At 43.0% G+C, this 27,695-nt stretch overlaps 1 protein-coding gene across 4 annotated transcripts in view; it reads left to right on the top strand.

Annotated features, from left to right (window-relative positions):
* Positions 1-7,177, top strand: part of LOC121547304 (serine-rich coiled-coil domain-containing protein 2-like) — a 91,058-nt gene extending 83,881 nt beyond the window's left edge. For 2 of the 4 annotated variants that reach the window (XM_041858498.2, XM_041858497.2), the window contains one exon: positions 1,469-7,177. In XM_041858498.2, the coding sequence (XP_041714432.1) occupies positions 1,469-2,245 (777 nt within the window). In that variant the 3' untranslated portion in view covers positions 2,246-7,177. The remainder of the gene's footprint in view (positions 1-1,468) is intronic. The other 2 variants (XM_041858496.2, XM_041858499.2) reach the window with 2 other exon arrangements.
* The last annotated feature ends 20,518 nt before the right edge of the window (positions 7,178-27,695 follow it).

Raw genomic sequence — 27,695 nt, 5'->3', positions numbered from 1 at the left:
TGTGCCACTAGAGATCCTGGTTCGAATCCAGGCTCTGTCGTAGCCGGCCGCGACCGGGAGACCCATGGGGCGGCGCGCAATTGGCCCAGCGTTGTCCAGGGTTGGGGAGGGAATGGCCGGCAGGGATGTAGCTCAGTTGATAGAGCATGGCGTTTGCAACGCCAGGGTTGTGGGTTCGATTCCCACAGGGGGTATGACATTTTTTTTTTTTTATGCACTAACTAACTGTAAGTCGCTCTGGATAAGAGCGTCTGCTATATGACTAAAATGTAAATGTAATACTTTCTGAAGGCTCTGTATATACGGTTTCTCTCCCCCAGTCTAGACTGGAGTGTAATATACAGTAGCTGAGAAATTCCATGTAAAAATGTTTATGCACCTGTATGATTGCAGACTGTGTATCTGGTACATTCAAATGTCTTTATTGATAAACACCTTAAAAATGGCAGTTAAGTCCTCACCTTTCCTCTCCATGGGGATTTGTTGTTGTGTTTGCAGCTGTAATAAAGAAACATCTTCCTCTTGCCCTGGCAAGCCTCCACCGCCCACCCTCCAAACAGACAAGTCATCTGACAGAATAATTCCCTTTGAGTCAGCCAGCCTGTCTACCGCTTCTCTCTCTCTCCTTCTCTCCTCTGTCTCTCTTTCTCTCTGTCTCATTGTCTGATGGTTTGACTGACAGGTAGGTGTGTATGAGGCCGGGCTGCCGCCATGTTCCACATCCAAAAAGCAGCGTTAAATGTTAATGAGCGGGCTGAAGTAGACCCCTGATGCCCCGGCGTGCACACTAACCTTTTCACTAATTAAGGATGTGCTGGCATGGCGGCACGCCGGGGCACCTTGTTTTCCGGCGCCTGGCGACCAGACATGGCCCGGGAGAGCTACTGTCATCCTATGTCTGCCTTATTTGTCATCAGAGGAAGCAACGTGTAGTGTAGTGTGGTGTGGCGGAGGGGAGGGGAGGGGAGCGAGTCTGCAGGCAGGAGGAGGGTTCTTTTGATGGTGATGGTGACCTGTCCTACCCAGCCTCTGCAGTGGTACATCATGGCTAATAAGTGCAGAGAGACTGCGACTACTGTACTGTAGCACGCAGCAGCACTGGGACAAGCCTGTCTGCAGACTCCAAAGAGTCCTCGGAATCAAAGCTCAATCTCCGACAGCGTTTCATGTGTTGAATGCGGTGCAGTTTGTTTCTTTCTTCATAAGAAAAGGGAGAGGCGTTACAGTACACATTGTACAGCCTCGTGGGAATTGTGGGCTTGTTGTGCAACTGTCAAGAGACTGACACTGCTGTTTTGGGAAAACATTGCTTAGACAAAACAGACTGTACAAAATATTTTTGTTTCAAAAGCCAAAGAACAGAAATCATTTAGAGTTGATTCTTTTTGTGATGGAGTACAATGGTTCTTGCTATAGTTTGTTTATATACAGTTTTAGATGCTTAACGTATGTTTCTCTCCTCCCCCAGCCTCAAATACTACAGCCTTCCAGGCCATGGCCCAACAGCATGCAGCAACCCCACTCCCAGGAAAGATTAACAAACTCAGCCCACACCGAGGCCCCCAGTGAGCCCGCATCCTCTAACCCTGGCTGTGGCTGGGGGGACAGTCTTGTCAGCAGGGCCCAGCACAGCTCCCTCCCTGGCCCCAGCTCTGGCCTGGCTTGCCCTAGCCCTACCTCCACCTCTGCTCCTCCTGCTGGCTGTGTCCCAGGTCTAGAAGAACTCAGCCTCTTGCTCAGCACCCAGCTGAAGATCAGTGACTCTGAGGGTCCGGAGGGCCGGACATGTTCTCCTCCCCTCCCTGGATCAAGACTCCGGCTGGACTCAGCCAAAAGGATCCCTGCCCCTTGTCTCCCGCAGTCCCCCGGCTCTCTGAAGAAAGCCTCCATCCTTAAGAGGCCACAGGAAGGCCCACCCACCACCACAACCACCACCACCCAGTCGTCCATGGCAGGCTTCCCCAGGGTGGTGAGAGGAATCCAGGGTAGGGGCGGTCTCAGGCCGGGCCTCATAGCTCCACAGTCCAAGCTGAGGCAGCTCCCACCTCCCTCCAGAGGTCTGCCCTGCTACAGCTCCACGCCCCAGTCCTCTGACTCCTTTCTGGGCCCTGCCCTGCCCGCCTTCCCCCGGCCCAGAGCACCCAGACAGACTCCAGGCCTCAGAGAACCAGAGAGTGGTGGGCTCAAGGCCAGAGGTCTAGTCCCTCCCAGCCTCTTACGACTCCCCAAGCCAAAGGGCCACTGACTGCTATCTCTCAACTCTCAAACACTGCCCTCTAGTAAGGCCACTCAGCACCACCCTCTACCCACTCAGACCCAAAATATCAGACTTCTTCTAGAGGCTTCCGGCCTCCCCTTAGTAAGGTTACCGTGTCTATCCTGTGAGAAAGGAAGACATGCAGAGTTCTTCCCTGAACAAGTCAAGATCTTCCCTGAACTCTGAATATTTTAACCTTACAAATAGATAAACATCTTAGTTAGCAACCTCAACCACCTTAGCTATTTGATCCCTGGTTCATTGAATGAGGGAATTATTTTATAAAGACATAAAAAGTATTTGGTTGTAATTGTAATGTTGCAGGGTGGCCAACCATCCTCCAGGAGATTCCAGGAGAGCTACTGGGTGTGCAGGCTTTTGCTCCAGCCCTGCTCGAACACGCCACATTATAACAAATCAATTGCTCAACAACTTTTTGAGCAGGGATGGATCAAAAGCCTGCACACCCAGTTACTCTCCAGATGGAAGGTTGACGGGCCATGTGTTTTATACAGTAGCCTATCAGTGCAGTATTTTACTTTGTGGGGGGTTAAGTGCCTTGCTCAAGGCCACAACGGCAGGAGATACTGTATAATACATGGGATCAGAGACCAGCAGCCTTCCATTGCCAATACCAGTGATAATAATGGTTATTTTTAAAAAGCGGTTCATTGCATGATACAACACAATTATCAGTCATGTTTTTGGCCCATGGTGTTAGATCTTTTTTTTTTGGGGGGGGGGGGGGGACAAGTGACTTGAGCTTTCGGGCAAGTAAAAAATCAGTCCTACTTGTCTGAAGGACAAGTGGCTAAAAAAGTTAATGTCAAGCCCGTCTTTACTTACCGAACAACTGCCTGTATGTAGTGGTTGGGCTTAGTATAACTTTGATTTCTCTATAGACGGGAACTTTCATTTACCTGATATACACTCTGTGAACAGTGTGGTAGAGGGATTAAGACAATATAACACAGCAAAACAGTGAAACGGTTATGGGTACAGAGAATCCCTTTTGACTTTAAGGGGAACACTTTTAGAAGTGCTGATATTTTTGAGAGAATATAGTTAGTTACATCAGATATTGTCCCTGTGGCTAAACTGGGGGGATTCTAAGAGCTGAGTGATGTTCTAAAGTTCCCCTTGCTACACAGCCAGTATTATGTCTCTCTCACAGGAGGTTGGTGGCACCTTAATTGGGGAAAAGGGGCTTGTGGTAATGACTGGAGTGGAATCAGTGGAATGGTATCAAATACATCAAACACATGGTTTATGAGCTGTTCTCCCCTCAGCAGCCTCCTGTGGTCTCCGGTTTCGAAACACCTTTATTATTTCTGCCTTGTACCCTGAGAATGCCTTATGTTTTTAAGTGCACTCTCAAAAGTGGCTGTATTTTGCACTATACCCTTCTGTCTACCGACAGTCTGTCTATATGTCTTTCTGTCTATGTGGTGTTGCAGTTTGATTGCGACACAGGGATAACAAAGAGATCAGAGGAGCCATCTTGTGCAATTGGTGCTCTCTGAGCCGTCTTTGTTCCCCCGTGCTTCCATCATGAGCAGGTCTAGTTTGGTCTGTGGGTAGAGGGTCACCCACATGCTACCTTAATGAGGCTGCAGTAGAGAAGAGCTCAGCCTCAGCCCAACTACACAGCAAACGTGCTTCAGGCCAGGTCCCTGAATAGAAGGGGACAGAAAGAAAGGGAAATAAATAATGTCCTAGCATGAAACAATATTGCTGGTGTAATGCGGAGGCTGGTGGCGACTTCCATGTGATTCCATAATGGTTCCGAGTTGAGTTGGATCCAGTTGGCATGGTAACACGGCTGAGTGGCACGAGGATGTCGAGTGGGTTACGCACATGCTCAGTGTGTCCCTGTCGACAGCAGGGCCAGGCATGCTCCTAAGACATCCGCTGAGGCTTAACCCTCCATTTTTTCTACCTGAATCCCTCTGTTATTGTTCACTACTTCTCTCACTCCTTCCTCAAAGGGGGATAGACTAACGATGAGTGCATCACGGTGGGTCAGAGTGTCAAGGAGGGTAGAGAGGGACACAATGACTCATTGCTCTTCTTCAAAGCCATCATGTCTAACTACTTCCGGATCTGTTACTATGTTAAGTCCTTGAAAGCTTTAAGTAGTAACCTAATGGGCACCATTTATACCCTTGAACTATCAGGTCCTTATTTACTTGATGATGTCATAACTGATCTTTGATCCCATGTCTTATGATCAGTTGGCTCAGTGTACGTTGTCAAATGCTCTGAGGAACATAATCACCCAGTCAAAACGGTCTCAAAGATAAAAAATGCCTATTTCTGTAACTTCATTTGGCATTTCTTCTTCCCCAACTAAAACTTTACGTGCTTTTCTATGCAACACAGTTGTGCCCTACTCATGGAAGATAAGTCACAGTGGTACATAGTCATCGGCAATGAGCTGGTTGCCTCCCTGAACCGCTCTCGTTATGATCATATGTAAAGCCAGATATAAGTGTACTTGAAATCTGAAGCACTTGTTTTGCTGCTACAAAGCTCCTGAAGTGTTTGTCTTCCCATTCCTAAATGATAGCAAGCCATGCCCCATAAGGGTCATCACGAGGCCTCACTTTACACATTTTGTCAAGCGTTGTGAAGTGCTTTCTGCAGCAACCCTACAAAGCATGTGTACAACATCACTCTGATCTGAATCTGTCTCAGGACCTGAGAAACGTCACCCCAAATCAACTCTGCTATTTGGAATTCAAGGCTGCTTCCCATCCCACCCAGATAAGTACAACATACTTTTCATACATTTAATCTCTTCAATGATGAACAAACAACAAACTATTTGAGGTTTATGTCGGGATAAGGAAGAGATTAATTTAATCAATTCCTGTTTGACCGTCAGAGAGTCCTTGATTTAAAGGATTTAGAATGTTCAGGGGAGGGAATATTTGTATATTAACAAGAACTTAACAGAACCTCTAACATGTTTATCTCTGAGACATTCTCACCCGAAACCCCCAAAATAGGAGTGAATTAAAGTTATTGAGAAGGGTTGGGATTTGTTAGTCATGCATTATTATTTTCCGGTTGTCTAGCTTTGCTTGGCTTACCATATTATGGTATGTAGATTAAACAAATGTCAAATAAATAACTTGCCCTCGAAATGACTGCATGGGGTAGCATCACGTAGCAGCATTCACCATATAGCACTCTTGCTGTTCTTGTGTATTACAGAAGTGCCTGCTTTTGTGACTTCCTTTCCCGCAGTCCTGAACATAGATACAAGTTGGGTATGTAGATGAGTGTGGTTCTGGAGTTTGGTCCCATTGCAGCCTTCACAGAGGAATGGTACAGTACAGCCGGCCCAGCTGTGTTGCTGAATGGAGGAAGGGAGTCTGCCTTGGGTTCACAGGTGTATCCCACTCCTTCCTGTATCTGGCTGCCAGTGGCGCTCCCTCCGCCCCTCTACAGGGTTCAACACAGGGATGCATTATGCTCTCCCAGGCTATCAGATGTTAGCATGCCAGCCTCACTTAGTATTCACTGTCCCAGACTCACACAGACTCACACAGTCTGACTGGGAAGGGCAAACCTGTTTGTGTCTCTGTCTCACTACAGAAGCATCCTCTGTATTCAAACAGCAGGCCATGCTATGCTTCCAGTGCTGTCTCAGCTCTGACGTTTTGAATTTCAAGTGTTCAGATTTGCTTTGCTGTTGTCTCGATGCGCTCTGGTGTGCCCCCTCGTCCTTGTGAGCAGTCTTAAGTAGATTTGCTGCTGTCCTGCTTGTCTCTTCCCGACCTCAGAACAAATCTCAGTTTTAAGGCTAATTTTACTTGCTTTTTGGCTCCTCAGTTTTTTTAAACTGGAAATGCTGAAACAGTAGTTTCATTTGTGAAATGACATTGTAAACGGCGGCATGTGTTTGCTGCTCATTACGAGCTGTTCAATTAATGTTTAATGTTCTTCATTATCTCAAGTGGCACCCCATTCCCTTTTATAGTGCACTACATTTGACCAGAGCCTTATGAGCGCTGGTCAAAAGTAGTGCACTATATAGGGAATAGGGTGCTATTTGGAACACAGATGTGTCCCCCTGTGCACTGCTCCTTAACTCTGGAGAACTAGGACTCTCCTTATGTAAATCACCATCTCACAGATGTTGGGGCCTGGAGTTTTTCCCGACCTCGTGACCTGCCAAGGAAAAATTGGGCTATCACTACCCCAGAGTTTTTTTTGTTTTTTTTGTTTTGTTAAGGTCACTTGGTAATTAGAAAGTCCTGGTCACTTAGCTTATGGACAGTGGGGACTGGGTTTAGTTTGTGGTCCATAATCTTCCACTTTGTTGTTGTCATCTGATATCACTGCTATAAACTTAAAACTCCATAACATGAGTCTGTTCTATATACACTAATCAATATGGCAGATATACTGTACTGTATGACTACTGTCCTGTTTCTTTCACCTCATTTGCATCACATTGACTTTACATTGTACTGTATAACTTACTTTCCTCACCTAGGAAACTAAAACGTAGAGAGTCTGCTCACAGGATCGGTTGTGTTTCCTCATCTATTTGTGTTATCTTCCTGCCAGTTCTGTTTTAATTCCATGTTTACTATAATGTTATTTAATATGTGCAATACGATAACGATTTAGAGCATACTGTTGTGCACAATGCTAATTATTTATGTCTATGATATACAATATCTATATCTGTGTGTAATTGTCACTGAATTCTTGTGAGCTTGTCAAAAAAGAAACATCTCAATCTGAAATGCACTTTAAATGACTGTGTTGAGAGACTGAATATGAATTAATGAACTTGAAAACGTGTTGAACTACTTTTTGTTTTGATCCCGCTCCCCACCCTTTTTGCTGTGATCTCTCTGAGGCTACGGAGTTGCTGAGCGCTCAAATAAAGACTGCACTCAATCTACTGTGTTTGTGTGTGTGTGTGTGTGTACAGTGACGATGTGGAGGGAAAATGAAGTGGTTAGGCCTCTATGGGGTTGGCATAAGAAGGTAGGAACCAAGGAGGGATGCAGTCAGTGATGGTTGGGATTAATGGTATGAGACGCTTGGATGAGAAGAGAGGCATTGAGTGGTTTGTGCAGTAAGAGAAGTGGTGGAACATGAGTGGTTTGGATGGGTTTTTGGGTGAGGGTGGTAAGAGAGTGTAGGGATCGATAGGTTAGGGTGAGGTGAGCTGGGACTAGAGGTAAAGATGACGGTGTTCATTCACCCATGATGTGAGTAGTATACATTAGGGGTCTTGCTGGTCGTGCTGCCAGGCTGAATAGCAGGCCTGCCGCTGGTCTCTCTGCCTGCCTACGTTACCAGATCATCTCCTTAGTGCTCCTGCTCCACCCTGCAAAACACACACACTTAAAAAAACGAAATACAATAACTGCGAGGCCTCCACACAGCCCAAAGAGCAGCAATACTACTCACACACACTGATGCTCTCTCTCTCAGCTTAATTTCCCACAGTTTATATACAGTCCTTTTTTCACTTTCTCTGTTCCCATGAGTGTGGTGTGTCAGTGGAGATCTCTTTTCACCATGCCACCACCTCTGGAAGTAAACCAATAACTAGGTGCGAGGGGAGAATTAATTATACTTAACAAAAAACTAAATGCAACATGCAACAATTTCAAAGATTTTACTGAGTTACAGTTCATATAAGTAAATCAGTCAATTTAAATAAATTCATTAGGCCGTAATCTATGGATTTCACGACAGGGAATCCAGATATGCATCTGTTGGTCACAGATACCTTTTTTTTAAAAGGGAGGGGCGTAGATCAGAAAACCACACAGTAAATGGTGTGACCACCATTTGCCTCATGCAGCATGACACATCTTCACATAGAGGTCATCTGGCTGTTGATTGTGGAGTGTTGTCCCACTCCTCTTCAATGGCTGTGCAAAGTTGCTGGATATTGACGGGCACTGGAACACGCTGTCGTACACGTCAATCCAGAGCATCCCAAACATGCTCAATGGGTGACATGTTTGAGTATCCAGGCCATGGAAGAACTAGGACATTTACAGCTTCCAGGAATTGTGTACAGATCCTTGCGACATGGGCATGTGCATTATCATGCTGAAACATGAGGTGATGGCGGCGGATGAATGGCACGACAATGAGCCTCAGGATCTCGTCACGGTATCTCTGTGCATTCAAATTGCCATCGATAAAATGCAATTGTGTTTATTGTCCGTAGCTTATGCCTAACCATACCATAACCCCACCGCCACCATGGGGCGCTCTGTTCACAATATTGACATCAGCAAACCACTCGTCCACATGATGCCATACACGTGGTCTGCGGTTGTGAGGCCGGTTGGACGTACTGCCAAACTCTCTAAAACGATGTTGGAGTCGGCTTATGGTAGAGACATGAACATTCAATTCTCTGGCAACAGCTCTGGTGGACATTCCTGCAGTCAGCATGCCAATTGCATTCTCCCTAAAAACCTGAGCCGTCTGTGGCTTTGTGTTGTGTGACAAAACTGCACATTTTAGAGTGTCCTTTTATTGTCCCCAGCATAAAGTGCACCTGTGTAATGATTGTTGTTTAATTAGCTTATTGATATGCCACACCTGTCAGGTGGATGGATTATCTTGGCTATGGAGAAATGCTCACTAACAGGGATGTAAAAAAAATTGTGCACAAAATCTGAAAGAAATCAACTTTTTGTGCATATGGAACATTTCTGGGATCTTTTATTTCAGCTCATGAAACATGGGACCAACACTTTACATGTTGATTTTATATTTTTCTTCAGTGTAAATCTGGTTTAACTTTATACAGAGCAAAGCCATCAGCCACCCAGGCACCACACTCATCAGTACAGGTGATATACAAGAGGCCACGCTAAATGGAGACCTCTGCGCAATTAAACCCACATAGTGCTCCCATTACTCACTAGCTTTATGTTTCTCACCATTGCCCACAGCATAGCAGATGTGCTATGGGCCTTAAAGCTCCAGTGCAGCCGTCTTAATCTCTATATCAATCATTTCTGGGTAACAATTAAGTACCTTACTGTGATTGTTTTAAATGAAAATGGTCAAAAACAAACAAAAATAGCTTCTTAGCAAAGAGCAATTTCTCAAGCAATAATTTTCTAGGACTGTCTGGGAGTGGGCTGAGTGGGGAGGGAAAACTCAAAACTAGCTGTTATTGGCAGAGGTTTGGAACTCTTTCTTTTTGGTCTATTAATCCTTGAGTCTATTAACGCACCCGTGTGTCAATCTAAGTTACATAATAAAACAATCTCCATCAAAATCCGTCAGTTTAAACTAGAGATATCAGATATTTTTTGCATGGGCTGCGTCTCAATCCACCGCATCCGCCTATGTCAGCCTTCCTCATCTGCGGTGGAAGGTGGCCGAGCTACAGCGGTGTTCGTAAGACCATGAGACATCCCGAAAATCGGTCTTCTCATGAAAACATCTGTAGCATCCAAACTATTATGACCACTCAATGGAAAGGAAGACTCTCACAAACACGATGGTGTACTCCGTTTGGTCTACGACCCCCACAAGTGTCACGGGACTCGTCTGAAGGTAACCTATACAAACGAATAGAAGTATTAACACATTTTCTGATGATGGTATTTTCAAACTGCTCTTACACTAAAAGGGCATTATCATCATTTTCACAATTTCACAGTATTATTCCAACCTCACAGTGTGGAAATATATATAAAACAAAATCACATTTTTGACTGCACTGGGCCTTTAAAGATTGATCTGGTCTGGGCTCCAAAGATATATTAAATAGATTGACATGAGGAACCACATTTTGTATTCCCTGCTTGAACCCAGAGAGAATCCGTGTCCCAAGAGTTTCAGTTGAATTACATGCTTTTAAAGTTTCAGTGGATTGGAGAATTAGTCGAGAAGTCAGCAATATACTGTGGCACAGTAGTGTTGAGTCATGAGTGAGTGCTACTGTATGAGGGCCCACTTTTCGTTTAGCTGTAATCTTCAGAAGAGCAAGCACTGTGAGCAGACGTGGGAATTCAGCCCTGCAGCTCAGTCAGTCACTGGTAAAGTCCGTTTTTATAACGCCTGGGTAACTGACATGTAACAAGAAGACTGTTACACACACACACACACACAAAAAAAACATAATCCATGAATAGATCTATGTCTTTACAGAAGGCAAAGCAGGTTGTTTGGAGTAAATCACAAACCTGAAAGACGTTGTTCTTGAATGCTTCACGTCCAGTCTGGAAATATAAAATCTCAAGTCCCAGAACAAGCCACTTCTTAACCCCGAACCTGAATGAATGAATGAATGGATTTCTGGGCCATTAAACCAAACAATTTCCATGATTACAGCAAATCATGTTTCAGAGAGGCAAGGACGTATAGCCCCTTCTCCTCTCAGCAGCATGAGATGGGGACTTGAGACACAAACACACATAATTATCATTAGCTCAGACTTACAATGGCATGCATTAAAGCACTGGACCAATTTCCAAGAAGATTTTTGTCAGTAAGGTAATGCAGGATGTACTCAATTAGCAAATCATACAGCAGGGTATGACTAGTTTGTTAACCGTGAGTCTCAGTTTTTGGTGAATCCAATGCAAATATGAAATGAGAGCCCATAGTCCACTCCACATACGGCACATACAGTGGGGAAAAAAAGTATTTAGTCAGCCACCAATTGTGCAAGTTCTCCCACTTAAAAAGATGAGAGAGGCCTGTAATTTTCATCATAGGTACATGTCAACTATGACAGACAAAATGAGATTTTTTTTCTCCAGAAAATCACATTGTAGGATTTTTTATGAATTTATTTGCAAATTATGGTGGAAAATAAGTATTTGGTCAATAACAAAAGTTTCTCAATACTTTGTTATATACCCTTTGTTGGCAATGACACAGGTCAAACGTTTTCTGTAAGTCTTCACAAGGTTTTCACACACTGTTGCTGGTATTTTGGTCCATTCCTCCATGCAGATCTCCTCTAGAACAGTGATGTTTTGGGGCTGTCGCTGGGCAACACGGACCTTCAACTCCCTCCAAAGATTTTCTATGGGGTTGAGATCTGGAGACTGGCTAGGCCACTCCAGGACCTTGAAATGCTTCTTACGAAGCCACTCCTTCGTTGCCCGGGCGGTGTGTTTGGGATCATTGTCATGCTGAAAGACCCAGCCACGTTTCATCTTCAATGCCCTTGCTGATGGAAGGAGGTTTTCACTCAAAATCTCACGATACATGGCCCCATTCATTCTTTCCTTTACACGGATCAGTCGTCCTGGTCCCTTTGCAGAAAAACAGCACCAAAGCATGATGTTTCCACCCCCATGCTTCACAGTAGGTATGGTGTTCTTTGGATGCAACTCAGCATTCTTTGTCCTTCAAACACGACGAGTTGAGTTTTTACAAAAAAGTTATATTTTGGTTTCATCTGACCATATGACATTCTCCCAATCCTCTTCTGGATCATCCAAATGCACTCTAGCAAACTTCAGACGGGCCTGGACATGTACTGGCTTAAGCAGGGGGACACGTCTGGCACTGCAGGATTTGAGTCCCTGGCGGCGTAGTGTGTTACTGATGGTAGGCTTTGTTACTTTGGTCCCAGCTCTCTGCAGGTCATTCACTAGGTCCCCCCGTGTGGTTCTGGGATTTTTGCTCACCGTTCTTGTGATCATTTTGACCCCACGGGGTGAGATCTTGCGTGTAGCCCCAGATCGATGGAGATTATCAGTGGTCTTGTATGTCTTCCATTTCCTAATAATTGCTCCCACAGTTGATTTCTTCAAACCAAGCTGCTTACCTATTGCAGATTCAGTCTTCCCAGCCTGGTGCAGGTCTACAATTTTGTTTCTGGTGTCCTTTGACAGCTCTTTGGTCTTGGCCATAGTGGAGTTTGGAGTGTGACTGTTTGAGGTTGTGGACAGGTGTCTTTTATACTGATAACAAGTTCAAACAGGTGCCATTAATACAGGTAACGAGTGGAGGACAGAGGAGCCTCTTAAAGAAGAAGTTACAGGTCTGTGAGAGCCAGAAATCTTGCTTGTTTGTAGGTGACCAAATACTTATTTTCCACCATAATTTGCAAATAAATTCATAAAAAATCCTACAATGTGATTTTCTGGATTTTTTTCTTCTCAATTTGTCTGTCATAGTTGACGTGTACCTATGATGAAAATTACAGGCCTCTCTCATCTTTTTAAGTGGGAGAACTTGCACAATTGGTGGCTGACTAAATACTTTTTTCCCCCACTGTATACAGTACCACCATATAACACCAACAAACAATGATAACTGTGTCATCTACCACAAGTTTATATTAAGCATTTTCAGCCATCCGTCGATCAGTCTCCCTTTGTTCTCAACGCTTTTGACATGAGCACTTACAAACTCCCTCCTTAATCCCCACCCTTCCATACATTTCCCCTTCCCATTAGGGCTGGGCTGGCTATCGATCACCACCACCGCACGGCCCCACATCCACTTTAATAACTTTAATGCCCTGCTGAGAGACCAGAGGAGACAAGCTGAAGAGATTGAGATGTTCTGGTGCTGATGGTGCCAGCACTGACAGATTCAGATCAGTGCTAGAAGCGGGCCTCCCTGTCTGCTTCCCCTCCTGCCTGCCTGCGCCCCTCTTCCTTTCCACCTCTCATCCCTCTCCACAGTGGGTCTGGGAGGCTATCAAGAGAAGGGTAGGACTCCGATAGAACTGTGATGAAGCTGTAATTATTGTGTTTAGGCTAATCATTAGCACCCCTGGGGAAGAACAGTTACAGAAACAGAAAGATCGGTGGTGGAAGAGAAGACAAGAACAAGATGGAACAACAAGAAATAGGAGGTTCTGGTTACGGAAGTAGCTATTCTACTGCCATTTTTACTAGTACACTACACAGTAGTTAGAGCAATTATGCATTCAGTGTGGAACTGGAGAGAGAGAGAGAGGTCAGAAACTCGAGCAGACAACATGCTTTTTCACTGTGACTCAGAACCTCTGTCTAGACATGCTGGTCATCCAACAACAACAAGGTAGCCCTACATCTCATGATGTCCCTAATATCTCACCAAATTCTGAAAAATGCCTCAATTTCGCTGTGACAGGTTGAGGATGACAGAAATAACGGTTCTGTGTCCTGACGCTCCATCTTGCTGGTGTCCTTGACAATGTTGAGTGCATAAACGTTCATCTTGCTAGAACTTAATCTTCAAATGTTTTGAACCACTTCCACAACATCACATTTACACACATACACACACACACACACCTTAGCAACTGCCTCTGTTTTGGCTTTTCTCTGTGAATATCCTCATCACCTGCGGCGTGTACTGTATAAATCTGCACCGTTGGAATAGACCCCCAGATCTCCAATAGTACCTTCTGGCTGTACTTTCAAATATTCAGGCGGCTGCAGGCGAGCTGGTTCCACAAGTAGCGCTGAGCAGAACAACACGTCTATAATCATCTCCCAAGATACAACTGCCAGGCCTCTCCTTCCTTCCCTCCTTATTATTTCAATATTTCCCTAATTTGCTTTTTCTGCAACTTTTGCACATTTGACCATCTATCTATCCTGTGGAAGGTGGCGGGAGGGGGTGCTTAGTTGGGAGATGCTGTTTAGGGAGGCAGTGTTGTGTGAGGGAGATAAGAAAAAGACTGGCAGTGGAAACTTTCCATCAAGTAATCATACTGGGGGAGAGACAATCACAACACAATATTTCACAGATTAATCCTTGTCTGGCTATTTCTCTATATAATGTTGTTGGGTATTACAGCTCCCCTGATCCCCTGCAGAACCATGAGATAGCCAAGTGCTACATAGGAGTGAATGTGATAGATACAGTATAACACAATGAGCGAATGTGTTTTAAATATGTCTGTTTTGCCTCTTGGCGAGCTGTCATCGACACAGGAAGAACATATTATGTGAATCTAAAGCATATGTAAAACATCTCTAGTCTGAACATGAAACAAAGGTAATTGTAACGTGTCCATCACATGATCTTAATTGGCAGTGCACACATAGCATTAATTGGTAAATGTAACATTTTGGAAGAGTACTAATTTACCCAGTGAAACCCTGAGACAATCCATCGACCTCAATGAGATGTTTTCCATAGCGCAGCGGCACATGATGTAAGATAGATGTTCCCCATTTCCCTCCTGCATCCACTCATTCACTCAGAATCAGTCCCCTGGGCTGTGGATCTAATCGTGTTTCCCAAACTCTGTCCTCGGGACCCCAAGGGGTGCACGTTTTGGTTTTTGCCCTAACACTACACTGCTGATTAAAATGATCAAAGCTTGTTGATTAGTTGATTATTTGAATCAGCTGTGTAGTGCTAGGGCAAAAACCAAAAAATGCACCCCTTGGGGTCCAAGGACCGAGTTTGGGAAACCATGATCTGGTCTGCATGCACCTCCATGTGTTGGTAGGCTTAGTGGTTAGTGGCCAGGTCCGTACCGTTTCAGAAGTGCATGGATGGTCTTGTCATGTGACGCGTGTCACATAGAGAATCTAATAAGTTATTATGAGGTATTCCATCCATGCCTGGCGAACAGACATGCTAGGCAGGCAGGCCCACTCTGCTTTCCACTGAGTCTTGGCAGCCGTGGTGGCCTCTGAAGCACCCAGGGAGTGAGACAGGTTCCATGCTCACCTTCCCCCAGGCTGCGATGGTATCCTGCTGGACTGAAATCACACACACACACCCTTTACAGTCTCTGCCACACACTGCAAGCCTATACCACAGACCACAGTAAATCATCTACAGAGACTCCTACACTCATCTGTTCAGCATAACCCTGATTCATACCCAGTGTCTCTGCGCCTCTCTCCCGGCTGCACCCTGCACTAGTGAAGAACCCTGTTAATGTTCATGATGCTTTCGATTCTCATCTCATGATTGGGTATAATTCAAATCAAATTAAATGTTATTTGTCACATTGCCGTTATTTGCCGAATACAACAGGTGTAGACCTTACAGTGCAATGCTTGCTTACAAGCCCTTAACCAACAATGCAGTATTAAGAAAAATAAGTGTGAAGTAAACAATAGATAAGTAAAAAATAAAAGCAGTAAAATAACAGTAAAAATAACAGTAGCGAGGCTATATAAAGGGGGTACCGGTACAGAGTCAATGTGCGGGGGCACCGGTTAGTTGAGGTAATTGAGGTAATATGTACATGTAGGTATAGTTAAAGTGACTATGCATAGATAATAAGAGAGAGCAGCGTAAAAGAGGGAGGGGGGGTACAATGCAAATATTCCAGGTAGCCATTTGATTAGCTGTTCAGGAGTCTTATGGCTTGGGGGTAGAAGCTGTTAAGAAGCCTTTTGGACCTAAACTTGGCGGTCCGGTACCGCTTGCCATGTGGTAGCAGAGAGAACAGTCTATGACTAGGGTGGCTGGAGTCCGACCATTTTTAGGGCCTTCCTCTGACACCGCCTGGTATAGAGGTCCTGTATGGCAGGAAGCTTGGCCTCACCTCAGCGGGAATAGCATTAACACACCAGATCCGGCAATAAAATGAAAGGTAAAAACTGTAAGGGATAAATATTCTGGAGGTCTATATCACAGTCACAATGTGGGGAAGGGACATAGGAGCAGTAATCCAAATAGGGGACTCTCTCCAAGTTGTTAATGGTCCCTTAATATTCAGTCCACATCTGTTTTACAAAAGCATGAAGCCTGGACTAGAAATCGTTCCCTCCTGTCTGTGTTTTTCTAATGAAAAATTTTCTCCACCTGGAGTATCTCTGTGAATAGAAAATAATTTCAATACATGTTTTAAAGAGGTTATTATTAGTTGTAGGCAGTGGCTTTATCTAGTGGGTTTGAATCATTTATCACCTAATTACAGTACAGTGTCATTGTGGCCTCCTGGGAGCTGCTGTATGCTGACTGCTGGAGCTTCAGAGAATATAGCTAGGATGTTATGAGTGCAGATGTCTGGATCTGCTGAGTGGTGGCTGTTCTATACTACAGGGATCCAGCACCCATGGCCAAACCCATTACAGTCATGGTTAGATTTTACGCGATTGATGCGAAAACAGCTCTTCGTATGATGATGTTCGCAATCACACCTCATGTTTGATGCTATGTGTGGAATCATGGAATGAATGCATCTCTGTTCTCTGTGAGTGAGCCTCACAGTTAGTTCCAGAGAGTTTGGGAACTCACCGTGGAAACAGGTCCCCAACTCTTGTAATTCTGTTGTAATCAGTGCCCTGAGTGCCAGATCGGTCTTTTTTCCCTGTTATCGAATGCTTGCTTATTTTGGAAAAACAAATAACACCCTGAGAGCTCTTCTGGTACAAACAACACTCTTTTTCTCCCTGACTCTCTGATTAAACAAGCAGCGACAGACAAGCCATACTTCCGATGCTTCTGAAAGCCAGCGTTCCCAAAGGAAAACCATCAGTAATACCAAGTACCAAACACGTACGATACACTACACACACATGCACGCACACACACACACTCCTTCCGACCCCATCAAGAAGCCTCCATGTAGATACCAAGCGCCTCACATCCTTGATTTGGGGTGGGGTCACGTGACCGTGTGCATTGTTCAGGTGGAAGTCGTTGATGCATAATGAAATGTCATTATGGAGTGTAATTACACAGGCCGCAGTTCTGTATGATCAGATTAAGCAGTGTATAACTGTGCCGGTGCTAATGAGAGCAGGATTGAGATCGAGGGAATCAAACCGTAAGGAATCAAAGGAACGTTCAGAGGCTCGTAAACTGGGAAACACGGCACCGCATGTAGCGCTAATTACTCTACTGTACTGTGAAGTAAGGGAGGGAGATGAGGAGATTCACTCTACTATAGGAGAGTTCTCTAGCTGCACAGATGTCTTGTTAAGGTGGCTACATCAGAAGGGTTCCACTCGCTTGGGCTCATTTTGGGGGGAAGGGGAAAAGGGAGGGTTTTTATGGAAGTGGAAACCTAATTTCACCTCAACAGCTTGAGGATACTTAGCAATGTTGGTTTCTCAGCTTCTTCGTTAGCTAACTTTTTTTCTGCCTACAAAATAGCCTCCACACAGACACCATTCACTGTGATCCCGACAAATATCACAGAGCTTTATTTACTGGTGCCTCTTACTAATACGAGTTTAATGATGTGACTCACAATGTACTAGATGGTGGTCAACCTAAAACTTCCCCTAAAGAATATATATACAGTGCCTTGCAAAAGTATTCATCCCCCTTGGCATTTTTCCTATTTTGTTGCATTACAACCTGTATTTTAAATTGATTTTTATTTGGATTTCATGTAATGGACATGCACAAAATAGTCCAAATTGGTGAAGTGAAATGACTTGTTTCAAAGAATTCTAAAAAATAAATAACGGAAAAGTGGTGCGTGCATATGTATTCACCCCCTTTGCTATGAAGCCCCTAAATAAGATCTGGTGCAACCAATTACCTTCAGAAGTCACATAATTAGTTAGATAAAGTCCACCTGTGTGCAATCTAAGTTTCACATGATCTCAGTATATATACACCTGCTCTGAAAGGGACAAAGTTGTGGAGAAGTACAGATCAGGGTTGGGTTATAAAAATAAAAAAATATCAGAAACTTTGAACGTCCCACGGAGCACCATTAAATCCATTATTAAAAAATGGAAAGAATATGGCACAACAATAAGCAAACACATTTGGTGTTCGCCAAAAGGCATGTGGGAGACTCCCCAAACATACGGAATAATATACTCTGGTCAGATGAGACTAAAATTGAGCTTTTTGGCCATCAAGGAAAACGCTATGTCTGGCGCAAACCCAACACCTCTCATCACCCCGAGAACACCATCCCCACAGTGAAGCATGGTGGTGGCAGGGACTGGGAAACTGGTCAGAATTGAAGGAATGATGGATAGCGCTAAATACAGGGAAATTCTTGAGGGAAACCTGTTTCAATCTTCCAGAGATTTGAGACTGGGACTGAGGTTCACCTTCCAGCAGGACAATGAACCAAAGCATACTGCTAAAGCAACACTTGAGTGGTATAAGGGGAAACATTTAAATGTTTTGGAATGGCCTAGTCAAAGCCCAGACCTCAATCCAATTGAGAATCTGTGGTATGACTTAAAGATTGCTGTACACCAGCGGAACACATCCAATTTGAAGGAGCTGGAGCAAGTTTTGCCTTGAAGAATGGGCAAAAATCCCAGTGGCTAGATGTGCCAAGCTTATAGAGACATACCCCAAGAGACTTGTAGCTGTAATTGCTGCAAAAGGTGTCTCTACAAAGTATTGACTTTGGGGGGGTGAATAGTTATGCACGCTCAAGTTCTTTCTTTTTTTGTATTATTTCTTGTTTGTTTCACCCCAAAAATTATTTTGCATCTTCAAAGTGGTAGGCATGTTGTGTAAATCAAATGATACAAACCCCCCCAAAATCCATTTTAATTCCAGGTTGTAAGGCAACAAAATAGGAAAAATGCCAAGGGGGGTGAATACTTTCGCAAGCCACTGTATCCATCCGCATTTGCCGAAACATCGGAAATAATTCAGCTTCACACAAAACAAATCTTGTTTAAAGCCTCTCAGGCCATGAAGTAAACTCAAGTGCTTCTTATTCCTGGCAGCTATAAACACTTCAATACACTTCAATCAGTGGTTCACAAGGTTCTGTAAAGTTTAAAATTGGAACATTTCTTCAATGTCAAAACACTGCAGTCTGATAGGAGTGCTGGACAGGCAGGGGAACTCTGGGATTTAATAAAAACTCTGCCACGCCCACTAATCGCCAGGTGACAGGCTCAGCATGGTTGCCTTTGGAGAGGAGTGCTGAAATTATGTCCTTGGGTGGTTGAATATGTCATATTATGCCATAGAATACCTCTTGATTTTCAACCCATCTCTATACAGTAAAACTGTAGGCCTAAGGGAGATGTTAGATTTTTGGGGATTAAAATTGCAAATATAGGTCTTGGAGTTGTGGTAAAAATACATGGAGGTTGGTGAGGCATGTCACCTATTCCCTTCGAAACACTGTAGCCAATACCATGCCTTCAGAAAGTATTCATACCCCTTGACTCATTTCACATTTAGTTGTGTTACAGCCTGAATTCAAAACGGATTAAATATGTTTTTTTTATTCACCCATCTACACACAATACCCCATAATGACAAAGTGAAACCATGTTTTTAGAAATGTTTGCACATTTATAAAAAATTAAATATAGAAATATCAAATTTACATAAGTATTCACACCCCTGAGTCAATACTTTCTAGAAGCACCTTTGGCAGCGATTACAGCTGTGAGTCTTTCTGGGTAAGTCTCTTAGAGCTTTCCACACATGGATTGTGCAACTTTTCACCATTAAAATTCTTCAATCTCTGTCAAATTGGTTGTTGATCATTGCTACACAACCATTTTCAGGTCTTTCCATAGATTGTCAAGTACAGTGCATTTGGAAAGTATTCAGACCCCTTCACTTTTTCCACATTTTGTTACGTTACAGCCTTATTCTAAAATGTATTCAATTGTTTTTTCCCCTCATCAATCTACACACAATACCCCATAATGCAAAGCAAAAACAGGTTTTTAGAAATGTTTGCAAAAAAACGGATATATCACATTTACATAAGTATTTAGACCCTTTACTCAGTACTTTGTTCAAGCACCTTTGGCAGCGATTACAGTCTCAAGTCTTCTTGGGTATGACGCTACAAGCTTGGCACACCTGTATTTGGGGAGTTTCTCTCAAGCTCTGTCAGGTTGGATGGGGAGCGTCGCTGCACAGCTATTTTCAGGTCTCTCCAGAGATGTTCGATCGGGTTCAAGTCCGGGCTCTGGCTGGGCAACTCAAGGACATTCAGAGACTTGTCCCGAAGCAACTTATGCATTGTCTTGGCTGTGTGCTTAGGGTTGTTGTCCTGTTGGAAGGTTAATCTTTGCCCCAGTCTGAGGTCCTGAGTGCTCTGGAGCAGGTTTTCATGAATGATCTCTCTGTACTTTGCTCCGTTCATCTTTGCCTCGATCCTGACTAGTCTCCCAGTCCCTGCCGCTGAAAAGGGGATGGTGCCAGGTTTCGTTCATACGTGACGCTTGGCATTCAGGCCAAATAGTTCAATCTAGGTTTCATCAGACCAGAGAATCTTGTTCCTCATGGTCTGAGTCCTTTAGGTGCCTTTTGGCAAACTCCAAGCGGGCTGTCATGTGCCTTTTACTGAGGAGTGCCTTCCGTCTGGCCACTCTAGCATAAAGGCCTGATTGGTGGAGTGTTGCAGAGATGGTTGTTATTCTGGAAGGATCTCCCATCTCCACAGAGGAACTCTGGAGCGATGTCTGAGTGACAATCGGGTTCTTGGTCACCTCCCTGACCAAGGCCCTTCTCCCCTGATTTGGCCGGGCGGCCAGCTCTAGGAAGAGTCTTGGTGGTTCCAAACTTCTTCCATTTAAGAATGATGGAGGCCACTGTGTTCTTGGGGAGCTTCAATGCTGCAGAAATGTTTTGGTACCCTTCCCCAGGTCTGTGCCTCGACACAATCCTGTCTCGGAGCTCTATGGACAATTCCTTCGACCTCATGGCTTGGTTTTTGCTCGAACATGCACTGTCAACTGTGGGACCTTACATAGACAGGTGTGTGCCTTTCCAAATCATGTCCAATCAATTGAATTTACCACAGGTGGACTTCAATCAAGTTGTAGAAACATCTGAAGGATGATCAATGGAAACACGATGCATCTGAGCTCAATTTCGAGTCTCATAGCAAAGGGTCTGAATACTTATGTAAATAAGGTATTTCTGTTTTTTATTTGTAATAAATTAGCAAAAAATTCTAAAAACCTGTTTTCACTTTGTCATTATGGGGTATGGTGTGTAGATTGATGAGGGAAATTTTTAATTTAATCAATTTTAGTATAAGGCTGTAAAGCAAACAAAATGTGGAAAAAGTCAAGGGATCTGAATACTTTCCGAATGCACTGTAGATTTAAGTCAAAACTGTAACTTGGCATCTCAATAACATTCACTGTCTCCTTGGTAAGCGACTCCAGTGTAGATTTTGGCTTTGAGTTTTAGGTTATTGTCCTGCTGAAAGGTGAATTAATCTCCCAGTGTCGGGTGGAAAGCAGACTGAACCAGGTTTTCCTCTAGGATTTTGCCTGTGCTTAGGTCCATTCCACTTATTTTTTATCCTGAAAATCTCCCCAGTCCTTAACGATTACAAGTATACTTACAGTGGGGAAAAAAAGTATTTAGTCAGCCACCAATTGTGCAAGTTCTCCCACTTAAAAAGATGAGAGAGGCCTGTAATTTTCATCATAGGTACACGTCAACTATGACAGACAAATTGAGAAAAAAAATCCAGAAAATCACATTGTAGGATTCTTAATGAATTTATTTGCAAATTATGGTGGAAAATAAGTATTTGGTCACCTACAAACAAGCAAGATTTCTGGCTCTCACAGACCTGTAACTTCTTCTTTAAGAGGCTCCTCTGTCCTCCACTCGTTACCTGTATTAATGGCACCTGTTTGAACTTGTTATCAGTATAAAAGACACCTGTCCACAACCTCAAACAGTCACACTCCTAACTCCACTATGGCCAAGACCAAAGAGCTGTCAAAGGACACCAGAAACAAAATTGTAGACCTGCACCAGGCTGGGAAGTCTGAATCTGCAATAGGTAAGCAGCTTGGTTTGAAGAAATCAACTGTGGGAGCAATTATTAGGAAATGGAAGACATACAAGACCACTGATAATCTCCATCGATCTGGGGCTCCACGCAAGATCTCACCCCGTGGGGTCAAAATGATCACAAGAACGGTGAGCAAAAATCCCAGAACCACACGGGGGGACCTAGTGAATGACCTGCAGAGAGCTGGGACCAAAGTAACAAAGCCTACCATCAGTAACACACTACGCCGCCAGGGACTCAAATCCTGCAGTGCCAGACGTGTCCCCCTGCTTAAGCCAGTACATGTCCAGGCCCGTCTGAAGTTTGCTAGAGTGCATTTGGATCATCCAGAAGAGGATTGGGAGAATGTCATATGGTCAGATGAAACCAAAATAGAACTTTTTGGTAAAGACTCAACTCGTCGTGTTTGGAGGACAAAGAATGCTGAGTTGCATCCAAAGAACACCATACCTACTGTGAAGCATGGGGGTGGAAACATCATGCTTTGGGGCTGTTTTTTCTGCAAAGGGACCAGGACGACTGATCCGTGTAAAGGAAAGAATGAATGGGGCCATGTATCGTGAGATTTTGAGTGAAAACCTCCTTCCATCAGCAAGGGCATTGAAGATGAAACGTGGCTGGGTCTTTCAGCATGACAATGACCCCAAACACACCGCCCGGGCAACGAAGGAGTGGCTTCGTAAGAAGCATTTCAAGGTCCTAGAGTGGCCTAGCCAGTCTCCAGATCTCAACCCCATAGAAAATCTTTGGAGGGAGTTGAAAGTCCGTGTTGCCCAGCGACAGCCCCAAAACATCACTGCTCTAGAGGAGATCTGCATGGAGGAATGGGCCAAAATACCAGCAACAGTGTGTGAAAACCTTGTGAAGACTTACAGAAAACGTTTGACCTGTGTCATTGCCAACAAACGGTATATAACAAAGTATTGAGAAACTTTTGTTATTGACCAAATACTTATTTTCCACCATAATTTGCAAATAAATTCATTAAAAATCATACAATGTGATTTTCTGGAGAAAAAAATTCTCAATTTGTCTGTCATAGTTTACGTGTACCTATGATGAAAATTACAGGCCTCTCTCATCTTTTTAAGTGGGAGAACTTGCACAATTGGTGGCTGACTAAATACTTTTTTCCCCACTGTATAACAGGATGCAGCCACCACAATGCTTGAAAATATGGAGTGGTACTCAGTAATGTGTTGTATTGGATTCAGGACAAATAGTTAATTGCTTTGCCAATATTTTTGTAGTATTACTTTAGTGCCTTGTTGCAAACAGGATGCATTTTTTGAATATTTTTGTACAGGCTAGGGTTGAATATTTTCCCAGTATTTTACAAATGTTCCATCCCAAAAATAAATCCCTTTTCTCCCGGGTAACCCGGTATTTCCCGGCAAAACCAAAAGTGTAGCATTATAAAGCATATAAATGTCTGGATTTGACTAGAGCTTTGATCAGCATGAAAATTCAAACCAAATGCTACCTGAGCCTGATGAACCATATATGAAATACATTTTATTAGCCCTACATTAATGACATTTAATGAGCCCAAGCCCAAAAAAGTCAAAATGATTGTGACGTTATCCAATACATATATGATATAGGCTACTGCCCATTACGCACAACAGAAAAACATAAAAGCTCATAGATATAGCTAGCTATATGCTCTCTTGGGTAAATAAATGAAACTAGCTCCAGTAGGCTAATCTTTTTGAGTGTGAACTGTATTACTATACTGTATTGTATTATACTGTGTTATATGGACTGGAATTACGCACATTGTTCAAACCATAATAAAGCAGAAGAGAACATGCGATTCTGGTGCAGCACATGCGGCCTACAAAGTTATACATATATGCTAGCGAATTTGATTTTAATTTTGAAATATAATAGGGCTATTTGTATAATTAGTAGGCTGACACATATATACATTTCATAATATTTCCCCTAATGTATTTTTCATACCTCCTCTTTCTCTCTCTATTGTTGCTTCCTTCCTTCCTCGCTTTCAACAGTTAAATGAAATAAGTTTTGTTGTCCTTATCTTAATCATTCTAATGACATCCTTGAATAATATAGGACTGGATTTAGATGCAGAAGGCTTTCACTTCTCTTCAAGAAGATTGAACGATTATGGGTCTGAATAAATAACTGCTATAGCCTACTGCCATCGCGCGTTCACTCTTCTTTCAAACTACCTGTGAGTTCTATTGGCTGCTGTATTTAACATTCAGCAAAAAAGAGCTGAATAGTCTATTGGTATAAGAAATGCAAAAAAATCAATAATAATCCAGCAAGCTATTCTAGTCTAGCTTTTCCTGCATGGGACTCTAAGAGCTAAGGAGCATTATAAGTTAGAAGCTTATTATGCATAACCCATCATGAATTAGCTAAATAAATGGCTAATAATGCAGTGAATGTATTACCTGAAAGAGGTAGGCTAGGACATCTATATATAGGGCTATATATCAATCTAGAACAGGATTATCTGTTTTGGATGCAATTTGAATGGAGTTGATGGAGAGAGAGAAAGACTGCGAGAGAGTGCGTGCGCGTTCACGGATTTAAAGCAACGATATTCGAGTTATATTCTGTTTTAAAACTCTGCAGCTGCAATAAAAAATTTAAATGATTTACAATTAATAAACAAGGTGACCCCAGAAAGCCAGATGATGGGTAAATTAGATTCGGTCATTATATTACTGTAGCATAGGCTATGCTGCAGCAAATGTAGGCCTACCTGTCACAAGAAAAAAAAGTTACCATGAGATGATAGGTCTACATGCATCGTGAACTGTGCTCCATACTGAGATGAGTCTGTCCCCACCCTGAGCGTTGATTCCTAATGCAGAGGCTGTAGAGAAGCCAGATTTATAATTTAACAGTTCCTTTTCACTCTGTTAATTAGGTTAGTATTGTGGAGTAACTACATTGTTGATCCATCCTCAGTTTTCTCCTATCACAGCCATTAAACTCTGTAACTGTTTTAAAGTCACCATTGGCCTCATGGTGAAATCCCTGAGTGGTTTCCTTCCTCTCAGGCAACTGAGTTAGGAGGGAAGCCTGTATATTTGTAGTGACTGGGTGTACTGATACATCATCCAAAGTGTAATTCATAACTTTACCATGTTCAAAGGGATATTCAATGTCTGCTTTTTATTTTTACCCATCTACCAATAAGTGTGAAGCATTGGAAAACCTTCCTGGTCTTTGTGATTGAATCTGTGTTTGAAATTCACTGCTCGACTGAGGAACCTTACAGATTATTGTATGTGTGGGGTACAGAGATGAGGTAGTCATTCTAATAGAGTGAGTCCATGTGACTTGTTAAGCAAATGTTTCTCCTGAATTTATTTAGGCTTGCCATAACAATACTTATTGACTCAAGACATTTCAGCTTTTCATTTTTAATTAATTTGTAAATATTTTGAAAAACATAATTCCACTTTGACATTATGGGGTATTGTGTGTTGGCCAGTGACAACTCTCCATTTAATCCATTTTGAATTCAGGCTGTAACACAACAAAATGTGGAAAAAGTCAAGTGGTGTGAATACTTTCTGAAGTCACTGTACATGTTCAGGCCGAGATAATCACTTGTTGTAGTCTGCTATGAACAGGAGCTGACATCAAAAGCCAAACCTGTCCCACACATTTCAGTGTTGCCCGCACGCCTTCCTTCCTTTCTCTGCATTTGCATGATTATAAAAGGAGAAAACAGTATGAAATTGATCGCTGAATTCCAAAGTGATTTCCTTATGAGGATGTCAGAATTCATCACACAAATTGTCAAGGAGGAAACTATGTTTTAAAGTGGGACAGAATGGGGTTAATCGAGGGAGTGGAAGGTTAGTAAGGGGGCACTTTATAAAAGAAAAAGCAATGTATCAGACGTTTAGCTGCAAGATGATGGTAAAAAGATCAACAGCACTACTTTCATTGTTGTATATTCAGATGAAGATTGTTAGTACAGGTATTTACAGTCTGCACAAACTGTCTAATCATTTACCCATGTAACTCATCATCATACTGTAGCCAACTGTACTGACATACTGCGGCTAACCTTAACTTTAAAATGGGAACCTAACCCTGAATTATGGTAGCCTTTTTACAATGACAGAGTCACATATCAAAGGTATAAATAATATGTAAATTAGTATCTGATGTTAAGACTGGTTGTTCGTCTGTTGATTATACATTTTTATAACTGAGTGTATTTATCTGGGCTGAAGAAAATTCAAGTTTACTGTTAAATAGCAGAGCCCTCAAGGCTTTCACAATCCAAGCTGCTCACTGACTATGCATGAAATGGGGCATTCACTTTTGCAAATTTACAGAGGAGTGTTGCCTGCTGCACATTTATCTGAAATTCTAATCAAGTTATGCCACACTTCAGTTCAGCTAAATAGGATCCCGAGATAAGAGAGAGACAATGCTACAGAAAAGCAAAGCCGTGACCGAGATGGGAAACAATTTTAAAATGGTTAATAATAATAATAATATAATATGCCACTTAGCAGACGCTTTTATCCAAAGCGACTTACTGTCATGCGTGCATACATTTTTGTGTATGGGTGGTCCCGGGGATCGAACCCACTACCCTGGCGTTACAAGTGCCGTGCTCTACCAGCTGAGCTACAGAGGACCAGATAAGATATTTATTGTGAAAAAATCAGAATTTTACAGTTGTGGGAGACTCCATGCAAATGAAGGAGCATCAATCTCTTTATATCATTATATTTAGGTAGCAATAATATTCCCCAAAACAGAACATGATTTCATGGTTATATTCCACTTAGATATGCCTTTTTATGTGTACAGACTATAGTGGCTTGCGAAAGTATTCACCCCCCTTGGCATTTTTCCGATTTTGTTGCCTTACAACCTGGAATTAAAATGGATTTTTTGGGTGGTTTGTATCATTTGTGGTCCTCTGTAGCTCAATTGGTAGAGCATGGCGTTTGTAATGCCAGGGTAGTGGGTTCGATCCCCGGGACCACCCATACGTAAAAATGTATACACACATAACTGTAAGTCGCTTTGGATAAAAGTGTCTGCTAAATGGCATATTATTATTATATATTATTTGATTTACACAACATGCCTACCACTTTGAAGATGCAAAATATTTTTGGGGGTGAAACAAACAAGAAATAAGACAAAAAAACAGAAAACTTGAGCGTGCATAACTATTCACCACCCCAAAGTCAATACTTTGTAGAGCCACCTTTTGCCGCAATTACAGCTGCAAGTCTCTTGGGATATGTCTCTATAAGCTTGGCCCATTCCAAGACATTTAAATGTTTCCCCTTAAACCACACGAGTGTTGCTTTAGCAGTATGCTTAGGGTCATTGTCCTGCTGGAAGGTGAACCTCAGTCCCAGTCTCAAATCTCTGGAAGACTGAAACAGGTTTCCCTCAAGAATTTCCCTGTATTTAGCACCATCCATCATTCCTTCAATTCTGACCAGTTTCCTAGTCCCTGCCGATGAAAAACATCCCTACAGGATGATGCTGCCACCACCATGCTTCACTGTGGGGATGGTGTTCTCGGGGTGATGAGAGGTGTTGGGTTTGCGCCAGACATAGCGTTTTCCTTGATGGCCAAAAAGCTCAATTTTAGTCTCATCTGACCAGAGTACCTTCTTCCATATGTTTGGGGAGTCTCCCACATGCCTTTTGGCGAACACCAAGCGTGTTTGCTTATTTTTTTCTTTAAGCAATGGCTTTTTTTCTGGCCACTCTTCCGTAAAGCCCAGCTCTGTGGAGCGTACGGCTTAAATTGGT

Source organism: Coregonus clupeaformis, chromosome 31 (genome assembly GCF_020615455.1).
Source record: "Coregonus clupeaformis isolate EN_2021a chromosome 31, ASM2061545v1, whole genome shotgun sequence".
Classification (NCBI taxonomy): Eukaryota; Metazoa; Chordata; class Actinopteri; order Salmoniformes; family Salmonidae; genus Coregonus; species Coregonus clupeaformis.
Note: the sequence above shows the minus strand (reverse complement) of the source record. Positions and strands in the feature narration are given on the sequence as shown.